The 15,120-nt window shown below is 37.0% G+C and overlaps 1 protein-coding gene across 8 annotated transcripts in view; it reads left to right on the top strand.

The window, feature by feature from the left end:
* Positions 1-15,120, top strand: part of FAM172A (family with sequence similarity 172 member A) — a 429,997-nt gene that overhangs the window by 280,607 nt on the left and 134,270 nt on the right. For 7 of the 8 annotated variants that reach the window (XM_043593742.1, XM_043593724.1, XM_043593699.1 and 4 more), the window contains one exon: positions 564-648. In XM_043593742.1, the coding sequence (XP_043449677.1) occupies positions 564-648 (85 nt within the window). Of the gene's footprint in view, positions 1-563; positions 649-5,274; positions 14,347-15,120 lie in introns of those variants that run through there. The other variant, XM_043593707.1, reaches the window with a different exon arrangement.

Raw genomic sequence — 15,120 nt, 5'->3', positions numbered from 1 at the left:
TGTGTCCTCAACCACACAGCTTCAATTCACTAGGTTGTATTTCTTTTGAACTCTTTGATACAGCCTTCATTGAACCCAGGTTGAAGTAAAAAATTACAGTATATTTATATAAGCCAAATTTTAAGGAGTAAATGTAAAAGTTATTTCTTGTAGTATTACAGAGACAAAGCTATAGTTCAAAAATGAAGCTATTCTTTCATATGATCAAGTTAATATTTATTTCCATCTAAAAGTTAAAAATGGACATCCTTTTCAATTTTCCTTAATTATAATCTTAGCCTTTTGTTATAAATGTATTCCATCATCATTCACAGAAGCTTACATGTCTTCTTATCAGAACAGATAATTTGCTGAATTGTAGAAGATAAACTTTTTTCCACAGCCACATTGGTCATGAATAATACTGACTGTTTATATAAGAATTTTTTTTTACAGTGCATGGAAAAGAAATTGGATATACTTCTAGTGGTTGATTATATAGGATAAATTTATCTCTGCAGCCAGAAAAGTTGGTCTTGGTTTAAAAAATGTTTCAACGGAAAATTGTCTCTATTGCATTGCAGAATTGTTGTAATTGGGTCTCTAGCTCAGAACCATTAGACACATCAGTGGAGTCCATGCTGCCCGATTGTCCTCGAGTCTCAGCAGGTATGTGTTTGATGAGAAATGTGTGGGTTTTTTTCTAGGGTAAAAAATATGCTAATGAAATGTGGAATTCTATTTTGCGAATTAAGCATGTTGTTCTGCCTCGTATCTTTGAATGAATTATTGGTAACATACGGCATGGGTCTGATCTACTACCAGAAATTTGTTAAGTGGCTGAAAATGCTTACTAACAAACCTAGTAAAGATGAATAGGTGAAGCAATTTGCAAGTAATATAGACAGTTGCCACTGAAGCTTAGGGAGACAGGATGTACATAAATAAAAAGTTGATTAAGACAGGGACTGGTAGCTAATCAGGATCTCAGAATATTTGCCTTGGATTGAGTACCAAGTCAGTGATAGAACAGGCAGTCAAGGCTGTGAGTTCAGAGAAGAGAGATTGCTGTGACCTTTAGAAAAATTTTTCATGCAGAATATTTTGGCTGGACCTCGTGTAATAGGTAGGATGTGGATTATAGAAAGACATCAGGATGATATTCTAGGCAAAGGGAACAGACAGTGTAAGGAATAAGGGCTGGAATGGATCTGAAAATGTTCAGAGGCAACAAAGGCAACATGGGCCTGCCTACTGGAAGAGGTAGAGGGTGAGGTACCTCAGGAAGCAGGTGAGCTTAGGAAGACAATTTAAGGATGGAATTGATCTCCAGCCAACAGAGTTTGTACGTTAGTCTCTAATGTCTAGATAAGAGGAGTGATGATATTTTTTGTTGCTTTCTGGTTTTGGCTTTCACAATTCCCAACCAGTTTGGATGGTAAACACAAAATGAGCAGTGGTATCTGGTTATGGCTGCAGAACAAAAATGGGCTTGCTTTGGCCAGAGATGTCAGAGAACGAGCAGAAGTTTTGAACACAAATTATTCCATAGGACAGTCATAGTGAACAGTTAATCACTAAGCACTTAGAGTTGCAGACATGTTTATATAATTGAAGGAAATAATTTGGAGAACAGTTCAAACATTAGGTAAAGAACTATTATGTAAAAAATTATTACCACTGTATTTCACTATCACAAATACCTAAACTTGAACTCAGCCTCACTGTCATAGATACACTTTTCAGGTCTGTCATCAAGGTTCAATCAGAGAAACAGATAGGAGATATATATGCTACAATATATCTATATAATATGTGTATGTGTGTATTTATATATATTATACAGTGTATATGTTATATATTATAGTATATATAATACATTCATATACATGTATGATATTATATATATATATAATTAACTTTCTTTATTATCAGTAGTTATGTTCTATAAAGTCGCTGAGAATGCTGAATTAGTGAATCCTGGGGAAATACAAGATTAGGTTCCTACAAGCTTCTGGCCACAACATTTTTATTAACCAACCAATGTATACCTTGCTTTATGAATGTTTCTATTTAAAGACACCTTACTTAATAAATATTGTTGAGTTCTCTAACGTTGAACTCACAGCCATCAACACTGTAACTCGTACCTGAATGCAGCTTATCTAACACATTAATTTTCTCCATAAGACATATCACGGTCTTCTTAGGAACACTAGGGCTTAGTGGTTAGAAACACTAGACAATACTTCAGTCCTATCCTTGGAGGCCATTTCAGCCAGTGAAATCGCCAAAAAAAAAAAAAAAAAAAAAGCACAAAAATGTGAAAAACATGGCACTAAATAGTCTGTGAAAAGGACACTGAAACAAGAGAACTGAAACCAGAAAGTTAAGCATGGCCTTATTTGACCTTAGTTAGGAATGCAAGCTAGGCAACTCACATTTTTCACCACTCTGCACATGAGCATCAATTTGGGGGTTTTAAATAAATTTTAGTAAGTAGGTGAATTCACAAATGTGGAATCCACAAATAATGAGGATTGACTATATATAGTAAAGGATTTGTTAAAAGGATTTGACCTGGGATTTGACCAGAGCTGGTTAAGCTCTGTAAGAATGTCGACTTTGCATCCATGCTGGAGCTTGAGACCACAGAGCAGACCTTTATGAAAGGGAGATGGATGTAAAGTGATGGAGAGCAAGAATGAGACCCCCACAAGCATGAACTGGAGCCCATGAGGATGGACATAAGCTCATGTTAGTTCTTTTCGCTTCTGTCCTTGGTGGTGTGGGTGTCCTATAGAAGGCAGTGTCCTATCCACACAGACACACACACAGACACACACACACACACACACACACACACACCTGGCCCAGGCATCAGGGATGCTGAAGGGGAATTCAGTGAGGGTGGAACAGGTGCACTTCTGGCCACTCATGCCGGTGCTTGAGCTAGCAGATGAACTACAACACGCATGAGCTAGAAATGGCTGCCGCTTGACTTCAGCCCTCCAAACGTCCCACAGAAATTTCCTTTTTGTAGCATCCTAACCAGAAACACACAATTTGAAACATAGTTCTGGGAAACATAGTTCACTGTAGCCAAACTGACACATTACAGAGCCTCCACATTCACCCCTTGTCACCTTGGCAGTTATCCACATCTTCTTAAACCAAACTTAATCTGCAAATAATTGTAGACATTAACAAAGTCACGCTTGCACCTGATGTGATACAACTATCCCATGTACGTACGAAAACACACAACCCCTTTCCTCAGGGAAGGATACAAAGTTCTTTTATTGTCCTTGGCTGATGTCCACTCTTCTTACCTTTTGTATCCTGTAATTTAAATACTGAGAGATAAAGCTAATTATGCTGACACATCTTACATGAAATGATAAAGAAATAAGAGAGGAAAACAAAAATGTTTAATATGTGTGTTCAAATCAAAATAAGAAAGAAATACCCATAGTTATTACATTCCTCATTTTTGTAACTGGCCCTGTAGCTATAGCTGGTATTTAAAACTACCTTCATTCCACGTTCCCTTTGTTCTTAACAAGCACCTCAACTGGTCATGGTTCCTTGCCTGGTCGGCTGACCCATACCTTCATTGGAAACAGCCGGGCCATTAGGTATCCTGCCTGAATTAGATGGTTGTAGATTTCTGTTGACATTCATCACAGGAAATACTAACGGGTGTCCTAGATGGTTTGCTGTATTGCAGACACACTCCTCTTTATCCCCATTGTGTAGTAGCAACTTGGTTATCCCTTAGTAATCAGGATCAATCACCCCAGCCAATATAGTAATACTCTTCCATTCCTTGTTAATTCAGTGGTGTAAGGAGCCCATAGTGGCAAGATGACAGTCTCAGCTTCCAGTTCAATGGAATCATTGTTGTGTCACTCAATAGAAGCATTCCTCTCTGTGGAACTAAGACCTTTAGATCAGCAGAGCCTGAAATCATAGAAATGAGGAGACACAGTTTTGTTAGTAGGTCACTGAGGGTAATAACAAGAGAAACCAGTCCCATTTCCATCCCTTCATTCCCAGATCTGGGAGAATTATCACATGAATTAAATGCTGATTTAGGGTATGTACCACACCCTAGAATACCAATGTATTCTCAGCCCCACGAGGTGTTGTCACCTAACAGGCACTGTAACCTAGTCACCATTTTATGAAGCCTGCTGCTTAAGGGATAACAGGGAATATGGTAAGACCAGTGAATGTGGGTGGAGCTAAGGCTCTTTCTTGTCCTCTGACTTGGATCTCTCTGATGGAAGCCAACTGCTGTATTGTGAGTTGCTCTGTGCAGAGGCCCATGTGGCAAAGAATTGGTGGCTCTGGCCAGTAGTCAGTGAGTACCTGAGGCCTGCCCTCAGCCAGGTGTGTGACCTTGGAAAAGGATTCTCTCACAGATCAGCCTTGAGATACAGCCAACTCTTTGATTATGGTGAGACCCTATGCCAGCTACTCAGCTAAGCCACACTCAGATTCCTAACCCACAGAAGCTGTGTGTGCTCAATGTGTATCGTTTTAAGCTGCCCAGTTTTGGGGTTAATTCTTCTTCAGGAGTAAGTAATTTATACAACAGATTTAAACTGCACCTCTGGTGACCGCTCAAGCCTATGTAGAAACCACCAGAAGCTTTTTGGGGGCTAAAGCCTTATAAGGCTCATCCTGCTCTGATATCTTAGGATTTAAGAGCAGCTTTCTAAAAAGGCAGTAAAAAGTTCATTGAAGATAATTCATTCCTAGCCTTGTTCCCTGACTGCCTCATTAGACTTTGCTGTACAATGTATCAGAGAAAAGATGTTAAGTTTCTTCTTTATCACATTTGCACACTATATCATTTGATCACTAAGTCTTCTCACTATGTAGCTCTTATTTTTCTTAGGACAGAATTTGCTGCTCCCTGTAACTTTTCTATTCCCTTTGGGTTTTTATTCCAAAAAATTTGGCTTAAATCAGAAGGAGATTTCATGTTCACTCCCCAGCATATATCTATCTATTCCTCAAATGTTTTTCTATCACTTATTATATTCCAGGTATTATTCTGGAAGTTGGGGGCATAGCAGTAAACAATAGCTTATCATGACTATCTTTTCTCCCCCCCCCAAAAAAAAAAAATTAAAAAGAACGGTTTCCTGGACCTCTGCTAGTGGTAGATTCCTCCCTTTGAAACTGGCATCATGAGAAAAGAGGGCCAAACCCCCAGCATTTTCCACACGTACTTATAAAAACTGAACAGTTTTTCAATCAAAATCAGTGATTTCTCTCAAACAGTTCTTTAAAAATGTTGAACAAGAGGTATGACATGATCAAAATGGGATTTTGAAGAAGATTAATTTAATAAATGGATAAAAGAAAGAAGGAGGCAGCAGACTCAGCCGGCCATGACGATAAAGCTAGTAGAGGCGGATGGGGTGAACTGGATTGGTGGCAATTGGAACAGACAGGAAAGGAGAGAGATGACAAATATGACTGGGGAAGAATCTGCACTCCCTGTTGGCAAATAGATTGCACGTGGAGGCTCAGTGAGAGGGAGAAGACAACAGTAAGCTAGAATGAGAAGTAACTGGGATAATGAAAACATTACCAAAATATAGAGGAGCTGGAGGAGGAAATCAGTTAAGGGCAAGAGAGGATGAAACTATTCTATGGCCTACTTGATTGAGGTGATGGCACTTGAGGGACGGCAGGAAGTTCAAATGGAAATAACCAAAGCTTGTTGCTGTACCTTGGAAACACCTAAAATTCTCCAAGCCCAAGTTAATAATGAATATCTAGACTCTGCATTCAATTTAGTGAAGTCTTTTTTTCCCCCTTCTTTCTAATTTATAAAGTTTTTCTTAAGCGATATTGTTTTTATTGTTTGACTAAAGTCTGTGGTCATCACAGTGAAATTGCCTGTAAAAATACATACTCATTTAAGACGGTATTTTTCCTTCATTGCTGAATATGTTTCCCTTTACAAAAAAATAGATCTGTTGTTCATAGTAGATTCATTTTATCACTGTTATTTATCTGTGAATATATATGTATTTTAAAAACAGGTACAATAAAATTTTTAAGTTGTATTTAACACATCCATGGTCATTATTATCAGTACAGTCATGTTGTTTTTATTTTTCTTTTGAAAACAAATATTACGCTTGACAACTCCACACTTAGAAGTTGGCAGTGTTGTACCTTATACTTAAAATGAAGTCTGACTTTTCACTTATCATATAGGGAATGGTGAATATTTGAAGGGTCTTGAATATCTGTCAACAGACTATTTGCCCCACTCCTATTAGTGGTGTTTCCTACTAGTAAAATCAGCCAGTTAAAAACACTGTTATTCAAGAAATTACATAACAGGTTAGTAGGACCTATGTTTATCGTTTATTGTATAGCCCACATTCTCGTTGTTTGTATGTCTGTTATGAAATGGCAACAGCAAGTATCCACCTCACTTATCTTGTAGAAATGTTGTAAGAAGAATTTGTGTAGTATCCGGAGGGACATTTTGAGTTCATCAGAAAGAAAGCCCTGTAAAAACCTAATGTGGTACTGTATATTCTCATTCGTCATTTTAGAATTTAAGGCTATCATTTTAAAACTATTATTATTTTAATCATATGGGAATGAAAAAGCATTTGCAGACATATTGTCCCTTCCTTTCCCGTCTCTAATTCTAATCTTAAACAACAAATAACTTAGTTGTTCATATTTTCGTTTGTGCTCTGTGACACTGATAAGGGTCACAAAATATTTCACAGAAACCAGAGTCACAGAAAGATAGAAAATACAGGATGAAAGCAACTGTGCTCCCTACGTGCCTCTCTGGGTGTGTGTGTTCAGTCGGCACACCTTCATTCAGCAAACATTTACTGCAGTCTAGACGTTGTTCCAGGTGCCAAGGGGGTAGCAATGAATTGCAACAAATAAAGGTCCCTTACAGAGCTTGCATTCTAGTAGGGGAGACAAATAGTAAACAAGATAAATGAGGAAAACATGTAGCATGCTAGATAGTGGCAATTGGTAGGAGAAATATAAAGCAGGAAGAGAGGACTTGAAGTATGTGGAGGTGGAGGCCAGAGAAGGCCTCACTGAGAAGATGACATTTCTGGGACATTCCTTCTAGTCCTGCTCTCCAGCCACTTCCCACTGATAAAGACAGTACTTGCCCATCTGACTTTAGAGATCCTTCCTAAATTCCAGGCTACCTACTGAGCTCAAAATTCTGTACCCTTATTCCCTCCCAGCATTCTCTTGTTCTGGGTCCTTGAAAACCTCAACTTCTCATCAGATCTATTTTATGAGTTCTCTAAGATTTCTGGTAACCATAAAGCATAGGAATGAGCAAGTTATTAAGGTACTCCACTCTTCCTTGAGCTACACATATAGAAAAGTGTAACATTTATATGGTGCCCTGGTTTTCACAGGCAAGGTTGCTTATGTCCAGGGGTGAAGGGACAGAGCCACTTCCAGGAGACCTGCAGGGTAAAAGGATCAGTATTTTGACACACCTGTGGTCACTCTGCACCAGGTTCACAAGGATGGCAGGCTCTGCCTCCTCACAGCTTCATTTTTCCACCTACTTTGAAGGAAATACCTGAAGCTAGATTCACTAAAGCTGTGTAGTCTAGAGATGTGATGCCTGTCAACTTATTTCCTCCCAGAACTTGTATCCATCTCATTTTTCCTTGTCCTTGTCTGTCATAGCTTGAGACAGGCCTTTCTCTAATATTTCATTTTATCTAGAACACTTGATATAAATCAGGGCACCTCAAAATTGGAAAGATAATAGCATAAATATTAAAAAAAGAAAAAGGAAAAAAGAGAACCATAGTAGATGTCTTAGGGGTTAAGAATTAAACTTGAAAACTTACTATATTTAGATGACCTCATCTTGGTTCTGGATGTAGAAGGAGGCTGTTGATGACACATGCCTGTCAAGCACCATTCCCCCTCCAGAACTGAAAGTGGAAAATTAGTAATTTCTAGGTATATTTCAATTGTAGAAAACCTGCTAACATAACCCTAATTTTACTTTGCTTCAGTAGTCCAGATTAACTCTTTACAGTGACTGAACTTACTGAATATTTGCTAAATATTTACTTCAGTTTACAGCTGAAAACATATCTTTAGGAAATGACGTGAAAGAGTTGTATCTCTTCTTTGTTAGTGAATAATCACTTGCTTCTAAAGATAGCAATGAAAAATCAACAGTAATTGCTTCTAGATGTGGTGTCATTCAGAATGTGTAGACAAGTTGAGTTGTCTAATATGTTTTTAGACACAGCTCAAATTAATTAGGTAATTGAAAATCTATACTTGCCTTGTAAACAGAACTTAAAATTCAAGGCATATTCTCATCTATGATACTGTACCACTATTTGACTATGTGTACTACTCAAGAACTGTAGCATTCCTCTTCCCATTCAAAGGATATACATTCTAATCCTTTTAAGTGATGTTTTCATTAACTAAATAGCACTTTTCAGGCAGTTTTTGTTCATTACTGTAGAATTGGCCTTGTAGCTGTTATTCATCAGTTAGTTTCCCTATTCATTGTTCTATGCTACCTTATAATTATTAGTTAATGTAAGGGATGAGTATTCTAAAAGTTGACCACCAGAAATTCTTGTGTTTTCAGTGAATCATTCATTATAATTAGCTAGCATCAGGAATTCTGGGGAAATAACTGATTAGAGAATCATTTAGAATAACCTATCTAAATATGTGATATTTATGTAGATCACTAGTATTTTCCCTGATTATATATACTTAATCAGATCCAATATTTTCCTCTGCTTTTTATTCATTCAGTTTTCCAGTAATCACAGAGAATATAACTAGTTGCACTTCAAAAATCTCACTTAAAAAAAAATTAAAAATAGCCACCATGTTTTTTACAGCTTTCTGAACCAATTTGCGAGAAATCCTTCAAAGAATTTGGCAGTAAAGGTGACAACTCTCCTTTTACTGAGCTAACTCTTCCTTTTAAAGATAAAAAAAAAAAATTAAACTATTTTTGGAATGCTTTAGGATAAATAACCAAATAATATGAATTTGTATTTGTACTTGAAAATTATACATTTTGAGTTAATTTGTAAGAGCGATTACATTTACTGTCCCGATAGCACTGTCTCATGACTCTTAATGCTGTGTCCCTGATTGTTGGAAAAGTAAGTCAGTGCCAGTAGTACCTAAGACAGAAATGTTCACCCTTCTTACCGTATATTAAGTATTGTTCTCCCTTCCCATGGCTGTCTGTGCTTCACTTGTCCTCTATTTCTCCTTCCCTCTGTCACTTCGGTCTGGGTCACTGCTCTTGATGGTTCCCTCTGTGCCTGTATTCTGACCTCTGACTCTCTGTCTCTCATCTGGCTTAGTCTCTGTGTCTGATTCTTTCCTTACAGTTTTTGGCTTCTGTGTCTCCCTGGCTTCAGTCCCCCCACCTAGAGTCTCTGTCTGCAGCCTGTGGCATCACATCTCCCCCAGCCCACCGTCTCTGCCCGCCCCTCCCTGCCTGACCTGTGTGGTTTGCCTGGGTCCACGGCCCGTCACTCCTCTTTGTGCACTTTGTGCCTCCCTCAAGCCACAAGGTCTCTGCCCTTAGCCACACATTCTGTGTCTGCTTCCATCTGCACCCACCCTGCCCGCTCTGTGTGCCTTGTCAGAGCCGGACATCAAGTCACCAGTGACAAATCTGCTGACAAAATTACCCGGAACACAGAACTCTTCAGAAAAACTGTATTGCTTTCTAAAAGTGATCAGAAACATCTAAAATATAAATTCATTAGTACCAAGGTGAAAATTCAAAGTGAACATTAGGTACCATAGGCAGGCCAGATATTTTCAGTGTATAAAATACCAAGATGTTCTAAGTTCGTTATCAGTACTTTAAAAGAAGTCATAGTATTTTTTAAGTTTTTGTTTCATCATATTTTTAAAAAGATAGCCCTTTTTTAGAGGAAAATAGTTCTATTTAATGATAAATTTTGAGAGATAACTTGATGAGTGAGTTCAGTTTTTAGGTACTAGAATTGATTTAACAGATACATGATGTCTAAATATTCCTTGAGAATTGGTATGGAATTTCTGTCCATATTGTTTATTAATATCCCTTCACTCATACGGATCTCACCCCAAGTATTCAATATGTTATGCCAATAAATAAAGAAATTTTATGCCAGCTAGTGTATAGATATTTTGAATAATCTCATGACACAATCCTTGACAGAATTCAGTTGTATTACATAATTTCTTAATTTCTAAAATACTTAGAAGTTACTTGTTGAAAATTTGGGCAAAGAAACATAAACATCGTTTTAAGCTTTGTATAGCAAAGATCTCTATAAATGAGACTCTTGTAAGAGACCTTAAATTAAAAATTGCTAATAATCTACTAAATTCAGTATTGGCTTAGAGATTCTTCTAGTTTTAGCAAATACTTGAGGTATGTTTAGAAAGCAAATATGAATTATTTCAGATTTTTACTTTTATTTCCTTTTAGTAAATTGCCTTCAAAAAATTTTAGTGTTTCTTCCCATTTTAATTTATGTGGCAAAGTAGCCATACCTTTCCTGCTTAGTTTCCACAAGGAAAATGATTAAGCTTTGAAAAAGAGATGGTTGACTTAAGGCCACAAATACAAGTGATTAAATATAACCAATATTTGGGGCACCTAGGTGGCTCAGTCAGGTAAGCATCTGACTTCAGCTCAGGGCATGATCTCATGGTTCATGGGTTGGAGCCCCATGTTGGGCTGTGCGCTGACAACTCAGAACCTGGAGCCTGCTTTGGATTCTGTGTCTCCCTCTCTCTCTGCCCCTCCTCTGTGCTCTGTCTCCCTCTGTCTCTCAAAAATAAATAAACTTTAAAAATTTTTTTTTAAAAATAAACATAACCAATATTTGAGAAACATTAGTGAGAAATGGTGGGAAAGCTACTTGTGGAATTAGATGATATGCAGTTTGAATTTTATAGTGAAAGTACTGTCTTCTATAACCTTTGTAGTTCCAATTTTTGCAGCACCAATATGGAAGAACAGTCTCTCAGAGTTACTTCGTTTTGCTTTTCTTCAGAAATAACATCAAGCATATAAAATCAACATATGTGGCAAAGCCCAAATTTCAGAAAACCCAAATTTAGTTATTTTTACCAATTAATAATTTCTAATTAATTAGTTTCCCCTAAAATTAGAGTCTAACTTTCTGTCTTTCCACAAACTTGAGTTATTCTTGGTTGTTTTGAGGCAAGAAACTAACTGTAAATATGTGTTCCTTAATTCCATAAAGATTTATTGAGCACTTAATATGTACTAGGCACTAGTCTAGACTAACAGTGTAAAGATTGATAGATGTGCCTCTTGCCCCTCAAGGAGTTTGTGGTCTCCTAGCAAAAAGTCTTCTGTTTATTGCAAAGATTCTCTTTGTTCCTAAATAGAGAGCGTTCATTGAAATATATGGAGTGGGGAGGAAAGTTAAGGACATATGGTAAACTCCTTCAGGACCCAAGAGTAATTCTTAGTTCCCTGACATCCTCCTTTATTGACTGGTACCCCACTGCCACTAAGAGTTAGCGCATCTTCTGAAACTGTCCACCCTCCTTCCATGCTATTGTGAGACCCTGACTTTTTACTTCAGATACCTGTTTCAAATGAATATATTACTTGTCATTTCAAACTCTTTAATGGTAGTAAGTCACCATTTATGAGTAAAAGCTTTGGATTTGTCATGACTGTGGGTAGTTTGTATTCTCCCAAATATGTAGGAGAATTAATTGTATAATATGATCAGATGAAGATTTATAATCACACTGCCTATAAAATAGGGATAACACTAGTACCATCTCATCGGGTTGTGGTCAGAATTAAGTGAAACCATCCATATAGGACTGTTAAAATTCCTGGCATATAGTTGAGGCTCAGTAAATAGTCATTCTTCACTTTGCATGGTCCCAAATACCCAAATTTCAGTTACCATAGTTGAGTTAAATAACGCCAAATTCCACCCCCCCACACACACACACACAAAACAAGTTCACATTTCAGTTACCCCAATGTATTAACTGGGAATGATTGCATTCAGTACAAATCTCTATGTAAATAACAGAAGCACATCGTGATCAGCAGCCAGTCACATCACTTGTTTCTAATTTTTCACTGGCCACTGCATATCTGTTATTCAGTTTATGCACAGATAGCATTATCTTCCATTTTATAAAAATAGATGACCAAAAGAGACCTGGCCAACAAAGATGAAAGTGCAGCAAAGAAATGGAATGCAGGAAGTAAAATTGTAAAGTGTTTGTGACGAAAAAGATGAAGATGTCCCGGAGAGAGTGACGCTAGCAAAAAACACTCCACATGAAATGAATGCTCAGAGGTATTTCACGACATTGGAAGTGCGAAGGATAAAATGCTGGAAGCTGATCCAAACTTAGGAGTATGAAAATTAGCCAAGGCATAGAAAAGATTTGCTTGAACTCTATCATAAGTTCTATGAGGAGAAGGCAAGCACTGTTCAAACAACTTTGGTAAGTTTTTTACCAAGAAATAGAACATTTTCATTCTCAGTGTTTCTAATGTTTTAAATTCTTTTTAACATTTATTTATTTTTGAGAGAGCGAGACAGAGCACAAGTAGAGGAGGGGACACAGAATCCAAAGCAGGCTCCATGCTCTGCACTGTCAGCACAGAGCCTGATGCGGGGCCCTAACTCACGTACCGCAAGATCATGACCTAAGCTGAGGTCAGACGCTTAACTGACTGAGCCACCCAGGTGCCTCTGTTTCTAATGCTTTAAATTACAGTGTACTAAATACAGTTGTTTTTACCATTTTTTTTTTAATTCCCCTACATGTTTTTTGCTGGCCACAGGTGGATTTTTATGTTTTGACAAAAAAAAAAATTTTTAAGGTCATGGAACAACCATAGTTTTTCCCATTGATTGTCATGATAACTGTGCATGGTTTCAACTTACATGGTCATTTTTTATAGTCATTTTATACTGTGCAGAGCAAGGACTTCCTATAGTTATTATTATTAGAAATTGTTTTATCCAGCAAGTCAAGTTCTACAGTTTTAGAGAAATTGTTCAGTTTTTTTCAATATTGAGAATTAAAAAATTTCTGTCATTTCTCTCCTGCTTGTATCTTTGTATTTTCTAGACTAAGTCCTGATTCCAGTCATGTCTTTTCACAGCGTTAACTCTTAGAGCCTCCCCATGCATCTTCTATTGAAATACAGTATTTATCCTCAGTTTGCCTGTTCTTTAGTATTCAACCTCATTTCTTCATTGTCCTTAATCTACTAAAATTCCACGCTGACCCTTTTCCCTTTCATTCTTCTTGCTAATGTCCTGTTCTTCCACACTCCCTGAAAGACGCTTGGTTCTTTAATAAATTGTTTTTCTTTCAGAATGACACCTGCCCTAGAACATATCCCTGTGAGAAACTTCTTTAAATTCATTGGTTTCTTCCTTATGTTTCATCTACATTCCTGTCAATCATAAAAGACAAATGTCTTTCTTGAATTTAAATTATTACAAGAAATTCTGTGTAAGCAAAATGTAAAATTCTAGCTGGAAGTTAACCAAGTTAACACTTGGAAATGATGCCATGATTGGCAACAAAATAAAAATTAAAAATAAATGCTGTGCATTTTCACTATATACCTTTTTATACTTCTGGAGCCTTGTGAATGTAGAGTTGGACATTCCAAAAAACCGTTAAATTTTCATTAAATACATAATGATAATTGAAATCTTGCTTTCATTTCTCCATTCACACATAGCTGCTTTGACATAATTGCTTCCCAGAGTTCTGAGGCTTTCAGAAGATGAAACCTTCATCTGCCTGATGTTATGTGCACACACCTAGAATGGAGAACAGGCTACTGAGAGCTGCAGTGAACTCTAGAGAAATAAATGTGGGTTTGGGCATGAGTGTTCTGCTCAGAAGAGACGTTGATAGCCTGGTTGTTTCTCTTTAAGACCTTTGGAATCATAGTGAGATGACTTTGAGGAGGATTCAGGTAATAACTTGACTTACTACCTCACTGTCTGAAACCAGGGACTTTGTCGGGTTTAAAATGCTAAAAGGAGTTTTTAATTTATATATTTAGATAGAGTTACTGTGTTGGAACTTAAAATTTTAAGTCTGGTACTACCTCTTTTCCGTGGTCGTTATTGCATTTCATGTTACTGAACATAAGTGTTCATTTTTCCAGAAAAGATATAAGTGTCTCTGTTAGGTCTGCTTTAGTTCATAGTTTCCTAAGGAGATTCCAGGGAAATTCAGAGACTCCAAATATTGCGATGCTAATGGCACCAAGATCAATTAATTTGGAATTTCTTTAACAAAGAAAAAAAAAATACAGTGCCTAAAAGAATTATCTCCTATAAACAGAAATTCTCCTCTACTTCTCATTTACTTCTCTGAGGCCATATCACCTCCTGAATTACTGGTTTCATTGGTCATAAGTTGTCATTTCTGTTAGGTGTATTTTACTACTCAATATAATGGAATATTTTTCATTAAACAAGTTGTGTGTCTCTTGCTCTACAGTGTAAGGAGAGTACAAATTTGAATGCAGAAGAACAGTGACTAGACTAATCAATGCAAGAACATCCTTAAAGCTTTTCTTGTGTAACAAGGGCAAACTCAGCTAAAAAGTTTGTTTAAATCCCACTTGACATAACAAGAACCTTTACACTTTATCTATCTGTGACTATCTGTGAATATACCTGACTCATCACCAGAGTGCCTTTCAACTCAGCCCTGCTCAGCTCAGTTGCTCTTCCTGCCTTATATAGATAGACATTTAAAATTCTTTGAGGCTTCTGGTGAAGGCTGTAGAGTTTTTATATTTAATATTATTTTATAGCACAGGAAGTTCATAGTTCATGAACACTGCAGCTCTACAAAATATAATGGAAGGATTTTTCCCCATATACGCAAACCACTTTGTAGCCTCTGGCTATGTGGTTGTTTTACATCTGTGTCATGAACTTTTACTTCTAAGCAGCAATTATATCACAGCAGAGTCATTTTTTTTTTTAATAACAAAAAGAAGTAACAACAACAACAACAAAAAAAGCCCTTCATAATCTGAATCTGAAAGTAAGATAATGAAGA

The sequence above is a fragment of the Prionailurus bengalensis genome, chromosome A1 (assembly GCF_016509475.1).
Source record: "Prionailurus bengalensis isolate Pbe53 chromosome A1, Fcat_Pben_1.1_paternal_pri, whole genome shotgun sequence".
Taxonomy (NCBI): Eukaryota; Metazoa; Chordata; class Mammalia; order Carnivora; family Felidae; genus Prionailurus; species Prionailurus bengalensis.
This window is presented reverse-complemented; position numbering and strand designations above follow the sequence as displayed.